This window comes from Phaeoacremonium minimum, assembly GCF_000392275.1.
Source record: "Phaeoacremonium minimum UCRPA7 unplaced genomic scaffold PA7_03_scaffold_270, whole genome shotgun sequence".
In the NCBI taxonomy this organism is placed as follows: Eukaryota; Fungi; Ascomycota; class Sordariomycetes; order Togniniales; family Togniniaceae; genus Phaeoacremonium; species Phaeoacremonium minimum.
Window position 1 is genome coordinate 443,263 of NW_006921175.1, and position 23,590 is coordinate 466,852.

General features: G+C 49.4%; 4 protein-coding genes across 4 annotated transcripts; 3 read left to right on the forward strand and 1 right to left on the reverse strand.

The window, feature by feature from the left end:
- Positions 1-2,797: 2,797 nt before the first annotated feature.
- On the forward strand, positions 2,798-4,081 carry UCRPA7_3384 (putative unc93-like protein; the record flags this gene model as incomplete). The annotated part of the gene is made up of 1 exon (XM_007915983.1): positions 2,798-4,081. The coding sequence occupies one exon, from the start codon at positions 2,798-2,800 to the stop codon at positions 4,079-4,081; it is 1,284 nt and encodes a 427-aa protein (XP_007914174.1).
- Positions 4,082-16,556: 12,475 nt separating this feature from the next.
- On the forward strand, positions 16,557-18,126 carry UCRPA7_3385 (putative afg1-like atpase protein; the record flags this gene model as incomplete). The annotated part of the gene is made up of 4 exons (XM_007915999.1): positions 16,557-16,559; positions 16,637-16,691; positions 16,750-17,197; positions 17,250-18,126. 4 exons carry the CDS (start codon positions 16,557-16,559, stop codon positions 18,124-18,126), a joined length of 1,383 nt encoding a protein of 460 aa, XP_007914190.1.
- Positions 18,127-18,313: 187 nt separating this feature from the next.
- UCRPA7_3386 (putative membrane protein) lies at positions 18,314-19,156 on the reverse strand (the record flags this gene model as incomplete). Its single annotated transcript, XM_007915855.1, has 1 exon — positions 18,314-19,156. The coding sequence occupies one exon, from the start codon at positions 19,154-19,156 to the stop codon at positions 18,314-18,316; it is 843 nt and encodes a 280-aa protein (XP_007914046.1).
- An 899-nt stretch (positions 19,157-20,055) lies between these two features.
- UCRPA7_3387 (putative peptidase family m28 protein) lies at positions 20,056-21,380 on the forward strand (the record flags this gene model as incomplete). Its single annotated transcript, XM_007915987.1, has 3 exons — positions 20,056-20,232; positions 20,301-21,050; positions 21,105-21,380. The coding sequence occupies 3 exons, from the start codon at positions 20,056-20,058 to the stop codon at positions 21,378-21,380; spliced, it is 1,203 nt and encodes a 400-aa protein (XP_007914178.1).
- Between the last annotated feature and the right edge of the window lie 2,210 nt (positions 21,381-23,590).

The following is a 23,590-nucleotide window of genomic DNA, read 5'->3' on the forward strand; positions in this document are numbered from 1 at the left end:
GGCTTGTGATTTGCGCTGTATTCTGCAATGGGACAACTGTCAAGGATTTATATCTCAGTGCTTTCTAGCCTAAAGAGGAGCATCGTCACTTTTGTTCCCCTGTCCATCGACTTTTCTTATCCTGCCTACGCTCCAATGGATACTCTGCTTCTTCAATCAGATGTAGCCAACTCTTCTCTCCCTTTTTTGCTTCATCTCGGATCACCAATGTATATCTTTCTTCTAGCTAGAAATTGTGCTGCACAGTCTGACGGGTTGTCGATGACTAGAACCTTCTTAAAGAGTGGCACTTGTGCTTTTAAACACTCATCCAAAACTAGTTCCCGGTACGCCGGGATATTCAAAAGAGCTCCTGACATTATCAGAACACTCATGTCAGGATCACAAATATGTTTCTTTGTTAGCGGCTTGATAAGCTTGACCAGGCTCCTTGCTCCGGACCTAAGAATAGCAAAGGCTTGATTGTCTGGTTTAGGCTTTCTGAAACCAAGCCTGGTTACCACCTTTGCAAGATCAGCAATTTGCTGTTTTGGCTGTCTTTCCGAGTGATGGAGCAGGTTAGGGAGCAACTCTCGTTCCGTACATCCCACCGTTTGTAGAATTGCCCTTTCAAAATCGCCCATCTGGTAGTTAGGTTCTCCTTGACGCTGCTCAATGCTCGTCAAAGCCGCCCGTATAGCCTTCTTGCCAATGTCGAAAGCACTGCCGTAATCACCGATGAGATGGCCCCAGCCACCCATCCGGCCAATCTGTATCACTTCTCCATCAGGCAACTTCCGGAATGCGGTTGCCACGGATCCTGTGCCAGCGACTAACGAAATACCACGCTCGACAGAATCGTCAACCCCAGGACACGAACTGAGGAGCATATCATCGCTGGTAAGAAGGAGAGTCCCATTGTGCGCAGATACAGAGAAAAGCTCTTCGAGGTGGCCCAATAATGCTCCGGGGTTGTAGTTGTGGTGCAGCCCAGCTACCCCGGCCCAAACCTTGCTAAAACGAGCAGTGTTTCCGTTATCTGTCAGAGATCGAGGATATTTCTCCGAAAGAATAGCTACCGCTCGTGCTGTGGCATCTTTGATCTGCTCAACAAGTTCTCTTAATGTAACACAGTTGATGTTGCACGCTCCTGCTGTAGCTCGCGCCACGATCGCAGACTGTGTTGCTACTGAAACAGTACATTTTGTTCCGCCGCCATCGATCGCAAGAAAAAGCTCGGAGCCGCGGGATAGTTGAGAGTTCATAGGTTCCACTTGCCTCGGGAGGCGCTGAATAAATTCATGAAGACTTCCACCCACAAGATCAAGCAGAGTCTTGGCAGTGTCTAGAGCGAGGCCAGAGATGGCCACTGCACAAGCAAGTTTGACACTTCCCCCGCATCGTTCGATGTGAAGATCAAGGGCCGCGTCGCCTGTGACAGTCCCGGTGAGCTCTAGAGGTTGTGGTAAGGGAGAATTGTACGCGCCCAGGAGGTATGGCGTGCCTACATCGCACACCTGACGCACAATTCTTCTACCCCGCGCCCTGAGTTTGTTGTTCTTGACACGAACATCAATCATAAGTCCCCTATAGCTCTTGCCAAGCTTGATCATTGAGCAGGTGCTGATCATGTTCAGGATCTCCTTAGCCGCACTGCCGGCTTTAAGCCTCGTGCTACCGGCAAGAAACTCTGGCCCAACTAACGCTGAGATCACATATTTGACGTTGAGTCTACTAAAGCCGGACGGGTGGTTATTGGTGACTCCAGCAGTTAGAGCCTTTGTCCCGATAGCCACCTTCAGCGCCCCGATGACGAAAGGTGTTCTTCCCGACGCGGATATGCCAATGACTGTGTCGCCGGAAGCCACCTTTAGAGCTTCCATCTGGGCAGCTCCGTCCGCCTCGGAGTCCTCGGCTTCTTCTCGGGCCTGAAGTACGGCGCTGGCGCCACCCGCAACGACTGCTAAGAACTGTTTCGGGTCCGCTGAGAAAGTTGCCGGCAGCTCGGAGCAATCCATAAACCCTACTCGGCCGCTATTGCCTGCGCCGACATAGATGAGCCTGCCTCCAACCCGGAGTCGAGGCACTAGCTCATCGAGTAACGATGCAACCGTAGGCAGGCAACGCGCTATGGCGCGTGTCACCCGCGCTTCTTCACCGTTGAAGGCCTCACAGAGCTCTATCGTATTGAGGGAGTCTATGCTTTGTGCTAGCAACGCATTTGGAGTCTCGGTTTCAATCCATTCCAAAGTATCGGAGTCATCGGATGATGCCATAGCACCCAAGGATTAGCGTCTGCAAGATTCTTACCCTGCATGGCCCTTCTTAGCCCATTGGACCTGTTTAAGTACATTGCGCGATGCAGCGCTATGGGGTCTCAGAAATATTCAGGATGTCGGTACCCATACAGCTTGCGGAGAGCGGATGCCCAAGGCTGGAGAACTTCAGGATGTCGGTCGGTATCTTGACGGCGGATCTCGCTAGCACCGCGATCCGCACTACAGCAATTATTGCCTCGTCTAAGACGCCATACGATATCTGTTGTTACTTATCTACCACACATTGATATAATAATGACCTGCAGATGCTATGGGTTCTCGTCTTTGAATACTCCATCAACATACCAACAAGCCCCGTTCCATTCATTCAGAGAGAGAACGAAATACTACTTTTGTCTCTTAAGATCTTTCTCATGGCTATCTCCGGACAATTCAACGACAGAGCATCGCCTCGCTCAGGCAATCTCCTGGTCCGAGCCTATCACGACCCATGGTTCCAAATTGTTCTAATATCCTTCATTTCATTCTGCAACCCTGGAATGTATAACGCCCTCACGGGGATGGGCGGGTCGGGCCAGGTCAGCGGCACCGTGGCTGCTAATTCTAATGTCGCTACACACGCGTGCACTGCAGGCGCCGCACTCTTCCTCGTAGGGGCTTTCTACAAGTACCTTGGACCTCGTGTCTCGCTTCTCATAGGTGGTTGGACATATGCATTGTACGCCGGGTCTTTGCTCAATTACAATCGAACCGCAAATGGGTCCTTCGTCATTGCTGCCGGAGCTCTATTAGGCATTGGCGCTGCCTTTTTTTGGGTCGCTCAGGGTACCATCATGGTCACCTATACAAAAGACAGTACCCGAGGCCGAGCAATCGGTCTTTTCTGGGTGATTTTCAACCTTGGCGGCGCTATTGGCTCACTCGCCAGCTTCGGGCTCAACTACCATTCTAAGTCTGGCACCGTGACGGATTCTACATACATTGCATATACCGTCATCATGCTTGTTGGCTGGGCACTTTCAATTCTCGTCTGCTCGACCGAGTCACTTTCTCGTAACTATGACGGTGGTCGAATTGCCGAGGAAGCGAAAACGTTGACATTGGCGCACCTGCAAGCCTCGGTCGTCCAGACACTCAAGATTGTCCTTGACTGGAAAATCATGTGTCTCTACCCTATGTTCTTCAACGCGAACGTCTTCTATTCGTACCAGCAGAACAATGTCAACGGAACAACCTTTAATTTGCGCACACGCTCGCTCAACAGTGCCCTCTACTGGATTGCCCAAATGGTCGGCGGACTCTTGATGGGTTTCATCCTCGACCTAAAGTTCCTCAACCGCCAGTCCCGAGCCAAGATTGGATGGGCTATTCTTTTCATCACCGGCATGGCCATCTGGGGTGGTGGTTACAAATTCCAGATTTGGGAGGACTGGCGGCTAGAGCATGGTCACAAGCAGGATATTGACTACAAGGCTCACAGCGTGTTCCTCGGTCCCATGTTCCTGTATTTCTTCTACGGTGTATATGATGCGTTTTGGCAGTCCTATTGTTATTGGATCATTGGAGCACAGTCTCACAGCCCCGTGGTTAATGCTGTTATTGTTGGTGCTTATTCTGCATTCAAACCTGCTGGTGGTTCCATGGCATGGAAAGTCAACGCTGTGGGCGTTAGCGCTATGAAACAGTTCGCCATGAACTGGGGCATGACCATCGGCAGTCTTTTGGTCGCGATTCCGAGCGTCTTAGCTCTCCATAAGGCTACATTCACATCCGAAGTTGTAGCTGACACCGAGGAGAAGAGCGATGAAACTAGCAAAGTGTAAGAAACTAGTACGTCTCCGGTCTTTTTCTGGGGCTGTGAATGATATTCAAGATAGAGTGATTGCTAAGTTGATAGAAAATAATTTCAAATGTCCCAGACTAGTCGATATACTCTACCAAATTAGTACTGTGTCTTTTACAATATGACGAGATGCTTTGTACTCCTAGAAAAGTCGATCTGCTTGACATCACTCTCGCTCACGTCATTATCGAAACAAATCCCCGATAGTTCTTAAATCGGTTCCTTCTTCATATGCTTGGAAACTAACTTTTTCAGACTAGTCCTTGATATAAATGCGTGATCATTGTATTCACTGGCAGCCGGTGATCACTAATTACAGGATCGCATACTAAACTTCTCATTGCTTCCAATTTTACAGGCATCTTAGCCCATCAAATAGCTGTGCCCCTGGCAGCTGGGGGCTACCGTTATAGATACCATAGATATTCTTCAAGAATTGTCGGGTCGCATTCAACCAAGGCTGTTGGCCAGCCGTTGCCTGACATGTATCATTGCAAACCGCATGATTTTTGCCACCCCAGATAACGAAGCCGCTCACGTCTTTGTTCTCCGAAAGAACTTGCAGTTCATATTTCCAGAGATCAACAGGGAAGAAAGAGTAATTGTTGTGGTACTGGGGCCAAGTGTACGGCAGTATCGGTAAGGTGCTGTTGATGGATTTGATTTTTCCTATCACAGTATTGAGGGAACTGTTCCAGGTGGACAGACTGCTAGTATACGTGTATGCCGACGGGAAAAAGGCATGGTTGCTATGATTGGCGATAAGGCTTCGGTAATGGCCATACAGTTCCGGCAAGGTATTTCCAGACAAACCATACCAGCCAATGATTTGGTCTTTGGGAACCACGTCTGCAGCCCAGGTCTGAAGAGCCGAAAGAATGTCTAGATGGAGATCGGCAGTCGAGTCGGAAGTAAAGTAGAGATCCTCGCAATCGAGAACCAGAGGATAGCTAGGATAGATGTTCCACTGCAAGACAATATTCTTCCATACTTCGGCCGAAGGTAGAACTCCTCCCTTGACCAAAGGACTACATACGTAGTTCGGTACCCAGTTGATGTTAGTGGTTCCGTAGCCGATTGACGTGTTTACGTAGGCTGTATTGTCAAAAACCCAGAATTCCGCCCCGGAGCAACGCGATGCGAAGCTGACACTGGCACTGACGGCCATTACAAGGAAAGATTTTGCCAGCATATTTATGTCCGAATGTTGAATATCTCAGGTTGGCCGTGCGAATGACTCGCCAATATGTCATTAACAAAAGCCTAAGAGTTGAATGATTGGTAATAGGGTATGATGTTGCTGGAAGCTTTGATAGTTGAGCATTGTAAATCCTCTAGCTTTTGTTGAGACAATGTCCGGTCAAGCTTACTTATACAAAGCACAATCAGGGGGTGGTTTGCTAACGGTAGTCCCTACTCGTGATGAGAGGATAGCTTCAATGGCGAGGCCGATATCCGCTATGACACCGGAATTCGGCAGCGCCATGCAAAATTAATAGCGTCAACGTCAATTATTCAAGTGCTTGCGTGCTTGGCCTCTCTTAAGACCCACATCCTGTGTAGTACCCTGAGGTTGCCTTATCTAGCAGAAGTCTCCACGATACCCGGCTTTGCTTGGTGATATTGACAAGATTTTGTTGAACATGGTTGATGAGAAGGAACCCGTCAGCTGTCTAGTGTGCCGCAAACGTAAGGTAAGTCCAAAGCTTGTCTCAATCAACCAATTTGCCCCGAGACTCACTACGATGTAGGTCAAGTGCGATCGCACGATAAGCGCGTGCAATAAGTGCCGCAAGTTCGGCGCGCAGTGCGTTTATTCAACGGATGCCGGTCCGGATGTCGCCCAAGATCGTGTTGCGGCTGGCGATTCTATCACACAGGCCGGCTTCGAGCGCCGCCGCATGCTCCGCTCCTGTATAGAATGTAAGCGAGCAAAAGCAAAGTGCTCTGGAGGACTTATTTGCGGGAGATGCACGAAGAAAAAGGTGGCATGCTACTACTACGGCTCAGAACCGGCCCGACCAGGACATTCTGCTTTGGTGCCTTCCGAGTCCGTGCCATCATGGTTGACAGCTACAACCCTGCCGCCCATTGACAGGATCCGCGACCTTGTCGATATTTATTTTGCCAGGATTCATGCCGCTCGTTGCTTAGGCTTCCTACACATTCCCAGTTTTATGGAACGTCTCAAAGACCCGGCACGTGTATACGAGGAGAATTCGGGATTGATGTATGTTGTGTGTGCTTTGGCAGCTCCCTTCTACTATGCAGAGACTGTGGATGTCAAGGGGGAACAGATCACTCCCGACACCCGGTATTTTGATATTGGCAAAGGCTGGGCTGCAACAGCCATGCAATTTGTGTTCTCGAATCTGGGCACCCCCGCCATTGAGTGTCTCATGACCGAGGTCCTTCTGCACGAGTATTACTTGCGGTGTGGTGACTACGCCAAAGGATTTCTGCTTTCTGGCCTCATTGCTAGACATATCCAAATATTGCAGCTGAATCTCGAGCATGACTACGACATCCTTTGCCAGCGAAGTACGGTATCCTGGGCCGTCAAAGAAAGCAGGAGACGGCTCCTGTGGTGTTGCTATCTTCTTGATGCATTCATTGAGTGTGGAATCGATCAGCTACAGTTCCTCTGCCCCGAGGATATTCAGGTCCAGTTGCCATGCTCGGAAGACCTATTCATAAGAAATAAGCCCTGTGTCACGGAAATGCTACATAGAGGGAAGCTACTTCCTTTCATCGGGCTACCTTTGAGTCTTTCCGCCGCAGATAACCTCGATCTGCGGGCATTTTATGTCAGAGGAATGGCCATCCGTTCAAGAGTACTGAAATATGTGAAGCATCTGGATGGCGAAGTCCCATGGGAAGCCAGCCAGGACTCACAGTTCACTCAGATTGACCGAGAGCTTCGGGCCTTCGAGACATCCATCCCTGATATCTTCCGGATGTCCTCAGAAAACACATATTTGTTTAAGGCATCCGGCCGTCTGAGCCTATACTTTGGGCTACACATTCTTACCTCACAAACGTTCAACGATCTATATCGCGTGGGCGTGTCATTCTTGGTATACCCAAATAATGCCACACAATGGATTCGGGAGAACGCTCCAAGCGACTTCATCAGGGCATGCCATCGCATGTGTATAACCAAAGCTGTCTACATCGCATCTCTTCTGGAGAATTTGTGGCAATGCCACAAACTAAGTCTCGTTGACGTGCCGTATGCAATGCACATTCAAGTTTGTAGTAGTGTGCTAGTCACCACCCTTGCTTCGTGGAAATATTCCGAACCTGTTGATCCGAATCACTTTCGCGAGCAGTATCGGGAAATTCTTCAGAAGAACGTCATGATTCTACAATATTTACGAAAGTATATTAAGGCCGATCTTTATTACGAGTCTGCCAACCAGGCACTGAAACGATTCGACAAGCTTTTCCCAGAAGAGACTACTATAGGACCGACAGATATTGCATCAGGCCCAGTATCATCGGAAGATCCAGCACCAACTCCTCCTCAGTATTCCCTAGAGTACATCTTAAATCCACTTGGAGTATACCCAATGGCGCGAAAGCAGGCTTGTGACACACATGAACCGCAGGCTAGTGGAAACTATCCGTCCGCCGCCTTTGACAACACTAGCACCCTTCCGAATCCAGCAAATACTGGAATATCTTTTGATGGTTCGATCAGCCCAAACGATATTCCCCCTTTCGAGGTATGGGACTGGGACTCGGAGCTACAAAGCATGGATAACATGGGATACCCTACATTCCTGAAACCGTTTCAGGATAGTGGCGATGAGGTTTTGAGGATGTGAGATTTCCCAGGACATTAGAGTGATGTTTGCGTATAAGCGGCGGTCACGGTTAATCAAGCTTGTCAACACTAATATACTAGAGATGACCAACAGTGTGTCATGAACAATATTCTAGCAAGCTCTTAGCATTATAGCCCCTCATAATTCCATCCCATATAATACCTCTAATATGTTTCCCACAACTATTGACAAGAAGTCCCAACGGTTCACCTTACACATATACAATTAGGTCAACTCGAGTATAAACTAGACTGTAGGCTGAGAAAAGTAAATATGAAAATGAAAATATCGGTTTAGCCTATAAAACTAATTAGGGTTAGAAGGATTAGGCTGTTTATTTTGATAATAAGAGCTTTAGGAACTGTAAACTAAACAATTCCCCTCTCTACACCCCACTACCAGTAGTAACAATAATGCAACCCTATTATCTACAAAACATGTTATCTAATAAATTAGGAGTCCTTTAACTCGTTGTATTAACAAGTTTTCCCCTAAGTCGTATAGTTGGAAAGTCTAGGGTTACTTGGTTATTAATCTATATACAAATGCTTTTAATCGAAAATCTAGTCTGGTATAGGAAGCTATATCGCTCCCTTTAAAAAGTTAAATCGAGAAGGCGACACTTATCAACTCTCGGTCTAGTAAGCCTAGCTATTAGATTAGAACTCTATGCTCACTCCCGAATCAGAGCAGCTAGTGTAGTGTAAGTCTGTTCGTTCGCATACGTCCTGCCCGATCTATGAATACTTAGGGTAAGCAGTTAAGAATCCTGTCTAGCGCTCGAAATCGACATAAGCTTATAGCGGGTTTAATAACACTGCGCGAAGCTCAAAAAGAAAAGAAAAGAGCCGATTTGAGCATCAAGGCCTCGCATAATAGCAGCGTCGCATCTATATCGAATACAAATATTTGCTCTTTTACTATCTAGCATCAAATTTTGTCGAGTCGGAAACCATTCAGCGGCGTCTTTTTGTTGTGCAAAAGGATTTGATGCTTGGGAACATGACAATACACTCTCTGGAACGCAAATGCTAAGCAAAGCCTTGCTTTTGCAAGGCCGACTTGATGAAGCGGGAAATTTGTGTCAAGACATATGACACGGAAGTAAAAGTTCTTGGAATAGATCATTGGCGAACGAAACGTTGCCGGCTGCTCTTGGATGATATATTACGACAGAAGGCCGAGAGAGCAAATCCAGGGGAATAGTATTGATACAATTTATCATCTTTCTTTACACAGATATTTCATTCTAGAGTGGTAGTTTCTACCTCTTGAGCTTTGCGGAAATGTCGGGCCTTTCTTACATAAAAATCGAGTTTATTTAGGATAATAGCACATACAATGATATCTGGTTTTCTTTTCCCTTATGAAGTCAAGTATTATCATGTTCCTTTTTCTCACATAACATAAGCTTCTGTCTCATTAATGGCCAGCGAGTCATTGGCTTTACTGCTAATGAGAGTTTGAGACCGTTTGTATACGCTTGGGAGAGCCGGTTGTGGTCGGTAAATTTTAGAGGAGTCTTTGCCCGAAAGATGTGGTAAAGACGCCAAACCTAGAATGTTGAGTTTTGGCGACTCGAGGGAAATCGTGCCAAGCCGTAGCAGGCAAACCAGTGAGCCAAGAATTAAAGCATTATCGGAGAATTTGCATGCCCATGTTTCCAGTTGACTCGTTGGGTCGTTGGTGTAATGTCTTAGACACAAGAAGCTAACACGGCAACATCCGAACCGGGACCTATACTACTCACTCGATTTGAGGAAAACGTACCAATCTTGTGAGAGAGGGAATTTCATGGCCGCGGTATCTAGTGTGCCAGGTAGAAGCCGGACTCGGCGATACATGTCGCGTGGGCTGGTTGGTCCGTGTAGTGCTAGGCCGATATCATTCACATCGGCCGCGTGTGATATCGAGCTAATTTTGCATCACTATCTTAGAGTGGCGCGTGGCATTTGAAAACGTGTATCTGCTCCGAGAGACCCAGAACTTGGGTATTTCTGGTTCAAATTAGCTCTTGATCGAGACTCAAGCAGTCTCATACATATGTCGTCTAAGAGCTAAATTAGCCCAACATGATTAGAAGATGGAAAAAGCCGTTACTAGGGCACCGCAGATAGTGCGAAACTGATTCGTTGATCTGAACAGGTGGTGGTTTCCACTTTTGCCACGAGGCTTAGCCACAAATCTCGTTGGAGGTTACGTAACGTACCAAAGAATTGAGGTACTCACAGAGGTGACTCGTCAGTGTCTCCATACAGGGGAGATGAATGCGTTCTAGAAGCAGATCTCAATGATAACACACCATGCCAGGGTATGCCCGCATCTCGAACTCGAAGAAGTCTCAGAGGTTGATCTTTGTCATCAAATGTACACACCAGTCATGTAGCCGCGAAATTATGTCTTTGGTGTCTCCGTCTGCATGCTAGGTCTTTCCGCTGGCTTCGTCACCCGCAGCATCTTCCCTCGTAGCACGACCGAAGGACGTTGAAGACGATATGTACCATGCATATCGGGGTTTAGAACTACTAGTTTGGGATACCCACCCAATTAGAATAATACCTCGAGTCATTGAAATATTGCGTTGTCTACTTCAAAATAATAGGGAGACTGTTGTGGATTGAACTTGGAATTAAAGCTCCTGGATTCACTGAGTGCTGTTCTCTCTCGACTTCATTATCTCCCCTGTGCCACTATTCTTGACGCCCTACCCATTAGTGACTTCGTGACATATCAAAATGCCTGATCATACAAGTCAAATTCCAGGGGACGAGAGCTCTCATGTGGCGTCTGGATATTTCGGAAGACAGTTTGCATTAGAGGGTGACGAAACGGGGACCCTATCCCCAGTTTTCGAACAAGCAACCCCAAGCCCATCTGAGAAGGGGGAAAGTTCGGTACAGCAAGCGATATCTCAAGAAGAGGTAGATACTGCTACCAATCTAAAACTGTACGATGATATCGAGCAGCTACCGCCCTGGAAATGAGGATTGTATCGTCTCAGTGGACCTTTGATCATCGCATCTGTAGCGAGCTATTGGGTCTACTTTATTCTGCGCATCCTTTACACCAGAGCGGCCGAGAGGAAGAGTCATCAGACATATTGGTTGGCGTGGACTTTTATTGCCGTGGAAATTGCGGTGGTGATACCCATGCTGTTGCACCGGATGTGGGGCCTTCGGGCTGCTGGCATGCGAACAAGACCGTAGCTTCGAATTTTGGGAGACAATGAGCCTTCCGTTGACGTGATAATAACGTGCTGCGGTGAAGACGACGATCTGGTTCTCGATACAGCAAAGGCCGCCTGTAACATCGACTACCCTCTGTCCAGGTTCCGAGTCATCATCTGTGATGATGGCAAATCAGACACCCTGAAAGAGAAGACAGAGAGAACTGCACGGGAACAGTTTGACAATCTTTATTACAGATCCAGGCCAAAATATCCCGGCGTACCCCATCACTTCAAGGCAGGAAATTTAAACTATGCTCTTGAAGAGACTACTAAACTCCCGGGAGGGGCCGCAAATTTCTTGGCTGCGCTCGACGCAGACATGATTCCTGAAAGAGATTGGATTCGAGCACTTCTTCCACACATGATCATAGAGCCAAAGTGTTCTATGGCATGCCCACCACAGGTGAGTTTCTCAAAATGTGCCTGAGAGGAGAGACATGGAGTTGACCTTCTTAAATTAGCTTTTTTATAATGTTCCCAAAGACGACCCACTTTGTCAAAGCTTAGACACATTTGTTCACGTCTCGGAGCCCGTCAAAGATGCTATGGGTGTTGCCTGGTGTACCGGCTCTGGTTACGTCGTTCGCCGCGCTGCTTTACAGCAGATTGGAGGGTTTCCAACGGGCTCACACGCAGAGGATGTCTGCTGCTCTAGTATGCTACTGGGTGCAGGATGGTCCACGGCCTTTGTCCATGAGCCACTGCAGTTCGGTACTGTTCCGGAATCTCTAGTCGGTCATCTGAAACAAAGAACTCGCTGGGTAAGCGTCCGTGAAGTGACTATGCGTCAGCATGTGCTAATGATGTTGCTCTACAGACCATTGGAACTGTCCAAACATCACTTAAGCTTCGTTTCTGCATCTTTGGATCGCTTGTCAAGAATATGACGTTTACTCAGCGCTTATGTGGATTTGTCTATACGGTCTCGTCTCTCTTCACTATTTTCTTGGTGGCATCTATGTTTACCTCGCCCATCGTTTTGGTTGCTCATGGTAACCTTGTGCCGTTCAGTTCATATGACCAGCTGAGGTGGTTGATATGGGCTATGTTCGGCTCAATGGTCTTGAACCGACTGAATGAGTACATAGCTTACCTGCCGACCGGATGGCGAACCGGCCAAAGGGAGGCAAGAGCGGTAATGTGGATGGCTATTTGTGAGTTGTCCCGGAGTCAGACTCTTTCTCTCCTCTCGGCTCTATTAAGTTATCGACTGACAACATTCCCCTTGCAGTTCATTCGGTTGCCGTGGCACGGACTTTTATCCTGCCAAAGTGGCTTGGCGGAAAAGTTGCAGTGTTCACCTCCTCGGGATCACAGAAGAGTGAACTCCATGAGCGAGATAGGCAGCTTCGAGCACCTCTGTGGCGGAGACTCAAAGCCACAATCTGGGACTACAAATGCTACCTTCATCTTGGGTACATTTTCTTCACTATCGGGTCCGTTATTCTCTCCACGTATTGGTGTTTCGTGGACCATCAAACCAGGACCGACCAGCTGATCGGCATTCTCACTCATGCCGCCTGGCCGCCACTGATCTGGCTGAGCTGTGCCCTGTCGTGTTGGGTGCCAATTGGTTATACAATCTGGCCTCCAGATTGTCCACGGAGAGAAGACCTCTTAGACAGAGACCTCCATACAGGAGTGGCATACCCAAAAGAATGGACAAAGAAGACTCAGACTAGGTGGATCACATGGGTGTATGAGGTCGAGAATGTGCTTCTTATGCTGTACACTACGGCACTGTTTGTCATCTCATTTTGGATTCGCTGACTTGGTCAAATTTGTTGGAGAGTATTTGAGTTGTTACTGTCGCACACCAGGACATTTAGTACTGTATTCTGCAATAATTCAATGGCTTCGCCAGCCGCCTCATTTCATGATAATTTCGCACACCTAGATATACTTCGCCAGCTGTGGTATTTGTAGGCTTTTATGTGACAATGTTGTATCTAAGGTGCATTTGTTAATGAAAGCAAAAATGGTTTACAGACGCCTTACGATCTATATGGACACTAATTATCTGCAACTACTGGAAGTACTGATTGGGGCGCCCCATATTGAGGTCTAGCAACTTGATAATATGCGCTATAGTAGTACCAACACTTCTAAGCTCCAACACACCAACAGATCGTAGGTTCGCATGAAAAACAAACTGATGCCAGAAAAGACAAAATCAGAATGATTATCTCTGGTTAATAATAGATTGTCCATTCAGTCTGTGAGCTCAAAGATTAGCTGCACTAACCATAAATGGCCTGGCGCAACATGTCATCAATTCTGTGGGTATTTTCTTTCAGCTCAATAGAACAGCCAGCCTCATTATATTCCAACTATTTTGACAACTACATACATCGACAAAATGAGTGAAACACAATCAGACCAAGGCCAAGCTAGGGAGACCGCGGCCGCTTCCGATGAGGTTCCAACCCCCCGGACTTCAGATATCGAGGCCGCCAGTTCGCGTAATTGGAGCCGTGACTCTCGACCTCGCCGCCGTAAAGGGTTCCTTGGAGGTGTAATCGCAGGGATACTGCGTGAGCCCAGTCCGCGCACGGACGAAAGATTCATGTACGCCCACAGAGGCCGATCTGGCATGTGGAATAGGCATTGGGAATCTCCAAGGCGAAGGCGTGTTGACTCTAGTTCATCTGGCAGAAGAGACAATTGTCGGGATGAGAAAGATGCCTTTATCATGGGCCCAGCTCTTGGGATATTTGCTATCAATAACGATAACGGAGAAATTGAGACCATCGAGCCGGAATTTAAAGGTGATAGAGGTCATCCACCGCAGGTGCCGCCAACGTCGGATCAGTCTACCACACGCCTGCGAATTGTTGACACCCGCGACATCGGATGGAATGCATCGAGCCCAAGAAAGAGAGCGAGACTCCGAACTCTGGTGCGAAAGAGAAGACACAAAGAAGGGGAAGGCGTGAATGAATACTTGCTGCCACTTTACCGCAGTAAGAAACTTGCCATCAATGCGACCTTTCAGTGGCGCTTGCGCGAGAGGTTTGACTTGTGGCGCATGCAAAGCCTGTTGGAGGAGACGAGAAGCAACATATTTACCCTTGAGGTGATATGGGACTGTTCTCCTTATTATACGGTTTGGCGTAGGAAAAGGATTGCCCCGGTTCTGAGCTGGTCGCAATCTACAGGCCTGTACTTGCACACCCTTGCTGTTGACATAGAGCATAAACGAACTGGAGCGGAGTTCCCCCGGACTCCTGGATTTGGCCACTTTATCGTGTTCGTGACATCTCAATCCGACCGTCATGGACGATTAACAGGTTAGGGGATAATTCCTTCTTTGTTCCCAGAGGTACTAACACTTTCCTTTTCGAAGTGAGCTGCGAATTCCCAACAAATGAGGACGAGAACAATCTATTCCCGACAAGAGACATTTTTGAAGAACTAATTCTGGACGAAAAACGAAACTCGCTATTTCTTGCTTGCGGCAATGCCGAAATGATACGGATGCTCATCACTCTAGATCTGCTGCGAGCTACTGTCGATACGTGGCACACTGCATTGCAGCACCTGGTGAAGTGGAGCAAGATTACAACTGCATCAGTCACTCATTTTCCAGCTGCAGCACTCCAAGAAGATACAGCCACCATCGATAATCTTGCTTCCTCGGTACATGACATGGGAGCATGCTTGGAGTATTTGCTTACTTTGATCGAGACGTCTTTCGATATCGACAGTGCAAATGTCAAGCGCTGGAATAGACTGAAATATGAGGTCTCAGCTACGAATAGCTCTCTCTGGAGCGCCATCAACGATATCAAGCGGGACAATGAGCGCCGCCTCATGCTGGCCGAGAATGACTGGAACAGGCGACAGGCACTTAGTGCCAGACGACTGGCACTTGTCGCCTCTATCTTCTTACCCTTGACCTTGGCGGCCTCGCTGCTATCCATGGGTAATCGTGCGAGAAACCTCGGGGAGCTTTGGTATGACTGGATAGGCATTTGCTTGGCGGTAGGTTTCACCACATTGGTACCATACCGGCTATATCGAAGCGTACAACGAGTCTGGACAGACCACCGTCATTCGTTCATGCAAGTTCGTCATGTATTCACAAAGAGAAAGAAGAGGGTCTCTTCTAACACCTTATGGTGCACTATCTCCTCGAACTTTTCAAACTTGAAATGTTGGTTATCCTCGCATCATTTCTTACTGGAATGTTCTTCGATGTCGGCATGGGACTGCGGATCTTGGGAGGCAGCGCGGCAAGTGTCATCGTCGTCTTGCTTTTCTTCATGTTCATATCTTTCGCCCGACTTACCTGGCGAGAATATAGAGATGGAGACCTGTCAAGCGGCATCCTCAGCGGTCTGCTTGCAATAGCTAAGCTGGTTGTCGTAAAACTTTTTGAAAAGATACAAGGCAAGAGATCGGAGAATATTGATGAGATATATAGTGACAGCAGTAGTATCTAAGGTCGGAAACGACAGATTCATAATGCATACAACATAAGTGAACATTGTCGCAATAATGTCGAGACCAGATTTATGACATGGAATCTGCTTCTCCAACAAGGCCCTGTACTTGCTGTCCGACTTCCCGAGAATTGGCCGAGCTACTGGTCCCTAACACTCTTTAAATAGCTAGGAGCTGTCTTGCATACGAAAGCTCAGTCACTCTTCATTTGCCATGAGAGAACACGGCCATGTACGCACAAAATATAGCGGATTGGAAGAAGAAGGTTGTCGAAAATGGAACGTTTGAAGTTTGTGTTGACAGATGGAGCAAGAATGTCGTCAACTGGTCGGGAGTCGCCGCCGCCGCTGTGCCTTCAACCAACCCCACGGTTACTGTATCGGGTCCCCACATTCCAGCAGACGCACGGCCTCGGCTGGGCTTTCTTTGGCACAAAGTCAGCGCCAATCCCGACTATTGCCGCCGCGGACAAAAGATCTGATGCCGCAATACCGGAGCTACGGCGATTTGGCCTTGTGACGGAGCGTTTTTAGCTTGGATTGCAATTGCTCACTTTAACTCCAACTTTTTGCGATTTACGTCTGCCACCTTCACCACTCTTCCTTTAAGTCTTCTCTGCGGTATATACGTACTATGTTTGTCGATACCCTCATGGATATATAGCCCGTCTTTGTGTTTTGAATCTACCGCCGACGAAATGCGCGCGTGCGCTGAACTTACCCCTCTCCTCCGACGCCCTCTGACGGCTCCTCCGCGACCATTCGCCAAACGCTATAGGCGGCGCGCTCTCGCCGTACGGTGTATACAGACTGCTGCTAGTGCGCCATGCAGGAGGGCAGCTCTTGGTAGTTTGCAGTGTGTGAAGAGCGGCCGCCCCAGGCTCGTTTTGCCGGCGAGCTTCGTCGGTAGCCGGAGGCAGCGAGCCTCCGTGGCGGCTTCCACCGTTGAGAATGGTACGAGTAGTCGCTCCTGGAGGTCAAAACCATACTTATAAGACATAGTCAATCAAGACGATATAGGACCGATCCAGGAGTACGACCGCCGCGTCGCAGCAGGCAGGATCAGAAACGACGAGCATCAACGAGGTCAGTGTTTCGTGTCGCCTTGCGGCACTTCACTGTCGCGTGCTGACATGTGACACAGGAATCATCCAGAACCTCCAGCATCTGCACGACGAGCTCAAGCACTACAAGGCGCGACCAGTCGTGCATCCTAATCTCGACGACCTCAAACCCAAAAAGTCGCTGTTCGGGTCCCTATTTGGCGGTGGCGCAAAGAAGGCCACGATTCAAGATATTCCCAATGACTTACCGCGTGGTCTTTACCTATATGGAGACGTTGGGAGTGGAAAGACGATGCTGATGGATTTGTTTTACGACACACTGCCTAGCTCAGTTCGGTCAAAGACGAGGATACATTTTCACAACTTCATGCAGGATGTGCACAAGCGGTTACACCGCATGAAGATGCAGTATGGAAACGACGTTGATGCAGTACCGTTCGTGGCGGCGGACATTGCCGAGCATGGAAACGTGCTGTGCTTTGACGAGTTCCAGTGTACAGACGTGGCAGACGCTATGATTCTGCGGAGGTAAGGCCTCGATAACTATGGACTCTGGGTCTCGCCCGCTTATGCGCAGTAGGTTACTAGAAGCTCTCATGTCTCATGGTGTTGTGCTTGTCACGACCTCCAATCGACATCCCGACGAGCTATACAGAAACGGCATCCAGCGAGAGTCGTTCATCCCTGCGATCCAGCTCCTGAAGAGCCGTCTGCATGTCATCAACCTCGACTCGCCCACCGACTACCGTAAGATTCCTCGGCCGCCATCGGGAGTCTACCATACGCCGCTCGACAGCCACGCAGCCTCACATGCAGAGAAGTGGTTCCGCTTCTTGGGTGATCCCGAGAGCTCAGAACCACACTCCGAAGTGCAGCGCGTCTGGGGCCGAGAGATCTTCGTGCCGAGAGTCAGCGGAAGGTGTGCATGGTTTACATTCGACGAGCTCATCGGCCGCCCGACATCAGCAGCCGACTTCATTGAGCTAATGCGCTCATACGATGCCTTCATCGTCACCGACATTCCTGGGATGAACTATCGCCAGCGAGACTTGGCCAGGAGGTTCATCACGTTCATCGATGCGGTCTACGAGTCTCATGCGAAGCTTGTGCTCACGACAGCTGTGCCTTTGACGGAGCTCTTCGTATCCCGCGAGGAACTGATAGAGTCTCTCAAGCAGAAGTCTGGAGGCAAGGGCACGGACGAGCAGCAGGATGTCGACGACGCGATGAGCCATCTGATGGACGACATGGAGCACCACGCGGCGCAGCTGAAGAACTCAAACCTCTTCACTGGTGAAGAAGAGGCATTCGCATTCGCGCGAGCGTTGTCACGACTAACGCAGATGGGCAGTGTCGAGTGGGTAGAGAGGGGCATGGGCCTGGAGAAGCACGGCGGTAAAGGGGAGCGTGACAGCTGGGCGAAGACTCGAAGTAGGCAGATGGAGGATAGCATGTAGCGTGTGATACATATCGGATACCACCATACATCGTTTGACAGCGATAGACGGAGTTATGTTTCGAGCTCTTGTGATATAGAACTATGGGGGGTTGGCATCATCTTACATTGATAATAAGCACTAGAGTACATATATACCATTTTAGGACACCCGTATCTCCTGGCGACCTGACACACTCTCTTCACATTCAGTAAATGCCGGGGATCAACGACCATCGCACGTTCTGCTTGTATCTGGCCCACTGCTGTCCATAATGGTTGGACATGTAGTAGTCCAGATTGCCCATTCCAATCCTGACAAAGTGGAGGGCCTGCACTGCTCCCACAGCCAAGCCCGCTATCCAGCTTCCAGAGGCCAATGCATACCCAGCACGCCAGAGGGTGTATCCGCCATAGTTGATATGGCGCGCCCAGCTCCAGAGTCCCTCGGTGCAAATCTTGCCTGCATTTTCGGGCTTGTCCTTGAACCACTTCCGCTGGACCTCGGAGCCGGCCTCTAGGATCATGCCCACTAAATACAGGGCCGTGCCGACAGCGACAGGCAATGGAAGACGGGTGGATGTGCCCAGCAGTGGAACGCTGAGAGAGGTAGAGAGCGAGGCAGATGTTGCAGCGGCGACGAATAGCAGAGAGCAGATGCTGTTTGCGACGGAGTTGTAGGCCGACACGAAGACGGCCGACGAGGGCGGGAAATCCTCTTTCGAGATGTATGTCAGCCAGAAGATCTGCTTGACGGCAGACCCGACGGACATGCCCAGCAGAATCAGGCTCGGCAGCGGAAGGCCGAGGTTGTCGATGGCGGCGATGCCCGTCTTGACGACAAGAGCAGTGCCTAGTGGGACGGTTGACAGGCCCAGTTTAGCGAGCAGGCTGCTCCCAAGTCCCTTCGCCAGGATCTCATACTGGAGAAGAGGGTCGAGAGCGCGCAGGCCGATCAGAGTTGCCGTGCCGGCTAGGTTTGGCTTCTTGACACCGCGAGCAATGATGTCGTTGGCTTTCCGCGCAGGCGGATCGGAGCTTTGGTTCGACATGTCGCAGGCGTTGAAGGAGGAGAAGGATGACCAAATGCAAGGTGAGAAGTGTATTCAGCCCAGCTGAACGTATACTTTAACTACGAAGATGGTGTTTTATTCCCAGGTGATCTATGGGGAACACGCCGTATTTAAGGTGTCGTCATGGACAGCTTTGTTTTCAAAAGCAAACCTAAATTGGGGGACGGGTTTCCCCACGTGTCCAAGACGGCATAGGCTATTCCTTGATAGCTCAGCATAGGGTAGTGTCCAATATGAGAATGCACTCCCTTTCAGATGTCGATCTCGCATTTCGGCATCTTGGCGAGTCCATGATGTTGGAGTCGACGTCTCCACATTCGGTCCCGAGAGAAGCTCTGGTGGGCCCTTCCGGAGCTCCTTGAAAGCGCGGCTCGCGAGGATGACAAAACAGAACGGCACTTCACTTGAGCTAGGTATGCTACCTACTATTAGGTAGGTAATTGAGTTAGTTAGTTGAATGCCAAAAGAAGTTCCTTGGATGCCTTAGAGCTCTTTGTATATGCTCGACCAACGAGCTTATAATGGCGGAGATGTTGCGATCTGATAACTTCTCACCACAGCTCTATTCGTACTAACGAGCTTGTCCGACCCATTCAAGGTTCCAAGGTTGACGTAGCTGCGTTCAGGTACAAGCGGCCGCCGGAACGGGGTATTATCCGCCCTAATCGATAGAGGTCATGCGCTAGGTAGGTTGGCTGGGGTGGGGATCCTGTCGTGTCGTGCCATTAGCTGCCTGTTTGGGGCCGCTTGCGCCATTGCGGCATGTGCTCGTAATCCGCCACAGCTCCTCCAGCTCGGGCCAGTGTGCACATGTACCTGGCGGCTCTCTTCGTCTTACCTTCCAAACCTCAACAAAACACCAGCACCAGAACTCCAAGATGAAGTTCACCAAAGCCTCCGTAGCCGCGCTTCTGATCCCGGCGATCAGCGCTCGCTTCGTCGAGACCAACGAGCTCGACCATGTGGGGCTCGATCCCTCCGAGATGTACCACATTGAGCTGGCGCCTGGTGAGACGAGATGGGTGACTGAGGAGGAGAAGTGGGAGCTGCGCCGTGTAAGTCTTCCCATCACAATGCACCAAGCTAGATCTCCAAGACGAGACACTAATATGATCATCATCAGAACGGCCAGCGCTTCTTCGACATCACCGAGCATCCAGACCTTGGCGCATCCCGCTTCGCTTCCGCCGCCGCCGACAGCGCCGTCTTCCCCACCAAGCTGAAGCTCCAGGACGAAGTGAACCCGCTGCTGAGCAACCTCTCCAAGTCAGAAATGAAGGAGAACCTCGCAAAGTTCAGCTCCTTCCACACTCGCTACTACAAGTCCGACTATGGCCGCCAGTCGTCTGAGTGGCTGCTGGGCAAGATCAGGGAGATCATCTCCGATGCTGGTGCTGACGAGTATGGGGTCAAGGCAGAGCCTTTCCCGCACACTTGGGGCCAGAGCTCCATCATCGCAACCATCCCCGGCAAGACCAACTCGACTGTTGTCGTCGGTGCGCACCAGGATTCCATCAACCTGTGGTTGCCCTCCGTCCTGCCTGCGCCAGGCGCCGATGACGATGGCTCTGGTACCGTCACGATCCTGGAAGCGTTCCGTGTGCTCCTGAGCTCCGAGGACTTCATCAGCGGCAAGCTGGAGAACACTGTTGAGTTCCACTGGTACAGCGCTGAGGAGGGCGGTCTGCTGGGTAGCCAGGCCATCTTCTCAACTTACGAGAAGGCCAAGCGCGACGTCAAGGCGATGCTGCAGCAAGACATGACCGGCTTCGTTGAGCGCACCCTAAAGGCTGGCAAGGTTGAGAGCGTTGGAGTCATCATCGACTTCGTCAATGAGAAACTGACCGAATTCATTAAGAAGGTCATTGTTGAGGTAAGATATGAACCTGCCTTGAAGTTGTAAGCTTCGGTACTAATAAGCTTGCAGTATTGCTCAATCCCGTTCGTTGAGACAAAGTGCGGTTACGCCTGCTCCGATCACGCCTCCGCGTCAAAGGCCGGATACCCCTCCGCCTTTGTCATTGAGTCTGCCTTCGAATACTCCGACAACCACATCCATAGCAACGATGATAAGCTCGAATACCTGTCCTTCGACCACATGCTTCAACATGCTCGCATGACCCTTGCTTTCACCTATGAGCTTGGCTTCACTAACTTTGGAAAGCTGAAGAGCGAGGCGGAGAATGAGATTAGCGAGCTATAGACGGTTTCTTCTCACGAACTATTTGAGTGATTGCGCTGTCGTCATTGGATACATATTGGAGAGGCGTGGCTTAGGGTTCATTGTGATGCGGTATAACTATGCATAGAACTGTTTCAGTACTCAAATGCTTGTCTCAATCGACTTCCGTGAACGTCCATAGAGATCACGTTAAGCATCTTCGTTACCTTGCATAGGCACGGACGCCTCGTTATACTATCCTTAGAAGTCCTAGAGGCGCTCTGAGAATTGCAAACCCAGCTCTCACTTGACCATGCACAGGATCGTTCCTGTTGAGCCTAGAAGTATCAACGAATCCCCCACAGCTAATGGTTCCCAGAGCCAGCAGAAAGTTCGATAGTCGAACTCACGTAGATTAGCACTCAGCCTTAACACATTCACAGTCATTAGTAGAAAGGAGCGTTATGTCCAGGTATGCAGCTGAAATGGCTGGCTTGACCACAGCAGGTTCATGACCGCAGCGGGGTTTAAACAGCCTTCGAGTGGCTTAGCTCTCTACACGCAAACTATTGGTCCTGGATGGTGTGGCCCCCCTCACTTATCGTATGCAATGTATTTGATGTAGCCGGCGCAAGGCTGGGCCAGTCTCACCAAATCGTAAAATATTTCCCTGGTCGTGTTCTTGGCTTTACAAGACAGCAACCATCATGGCAGAGGTGGCTGGCCTTGTCCTTGGAGCCGTCACTCTCTTGGGCACGTTCAAAGACTGTGTAGATCTCTTCTCGTATATCTCGGCAGCGAGATCTTTCGGGAGTGACTATCAGATTCTCAACACTAAACTTGATATTGAGAAATTCCTCTTGCTGCAATGGGCCGATCGTGTTAGGCTTCTCCAACCGTTCAAATATGACCAGCGCCTGGATGACCCAGAGACTAATCGAACAGTCTCCAACATTCTTTCCACGATCCAGCAGCTTCTAAGCCACAGTAGCGACCTTCAGGAGAGATATGCTCTGAAGTGTGTGGATGCGACCGAGACAGTGACTTCTTCAACCATCAGCGGGCCGCAAATGAGAAAGTTCTTAGAAGACTTTAAGAAACTCAAGATCGAAAAGCAAGTCTCGCAGAAAGAGACGTCTACCGGGAAACGACTCCGCTGGGCTGTTAGAGACAGGGAAAAGTTTTCTAGCCTAGTTCGGGAGCTTTCCTATTTTGTCGGCAGACTCAATGCTGTTATTCCTGTTGCCGCAAACCAACTCTCTACGATGATCATGGAAGACATCAATGACATACAGCACCTTCGCCACGTCCAGCTGCTGTTAGTAGCAGCCGAAGGGTGCGAATCTGCAGTAGCAGATCTTGCAAAGAAGAATATCACGCTGCGATGTCAGCAACGCGTTCTCGACCGGCTGTGGTACAGAATCATTGACGACAGGAGGAATAACGTAGCCGATGCACACCTCAACACTTTTCGATGGGCTCTTCACCCCTCACAGTCTGATACGGCAAAGTGGGATAATCTGTCTGAATGGCTCCGGTCTGGTTCAGGAATCTACTGGATTTCTGGCAAAGCGGGAAGCGGGAAGTCGACGCTCATGAAGTATCTCTTTGAGCAATCAGAAACCAAAACACTTCTCGAAAAATGGGCTGGTGGTCAACGCTCAATAATGGCGCAGTTCTTCTTCTGGAATCTTGGAACAGCCGAGCAGAAAACTCAAGGGGGGCTTTGCAGAGGACTCTTATACTCCGTTCTCCGTGCAGATCCTGGTCTAATTCCACGAATGCTGCCCAATATGTGGCGCGAAGCTGAGAGAGGCGATAAGGCTGACCTTCACCTACCGTCATATGGCGAAATGGCAGAGGCTTTCTCAATACTACGGAGAGAGGCTATTCAGGTTATGTCTTGCTACTTTATTGACGGTCTTGACGAGTATTCCGGAAAGTATATGGACAGCATCGATTTTATTAACAGTCTCGTCTCAACTGGAAATATCAAAGTTGTTGTCTCTAGCAGGCCAATCCCAGAATGTGTGATGGCATTCTCTGGCAAGCCGAAACTTCGGCTTCAAGATTTGACTCGACCCGACATCCGAACATTTGTTGACGACACAGTTGGTTCTCATCCATATACAAAAGATCTTATGTCGATATACCCGAACTCCGTCAAGAGAATTCTCACGGACCTCGTTGACAAAGCATCCGGTGTCTTTCTTTGGGTGGTTTTGGCTTGCCGATCAGTCCTCGAGGGAATT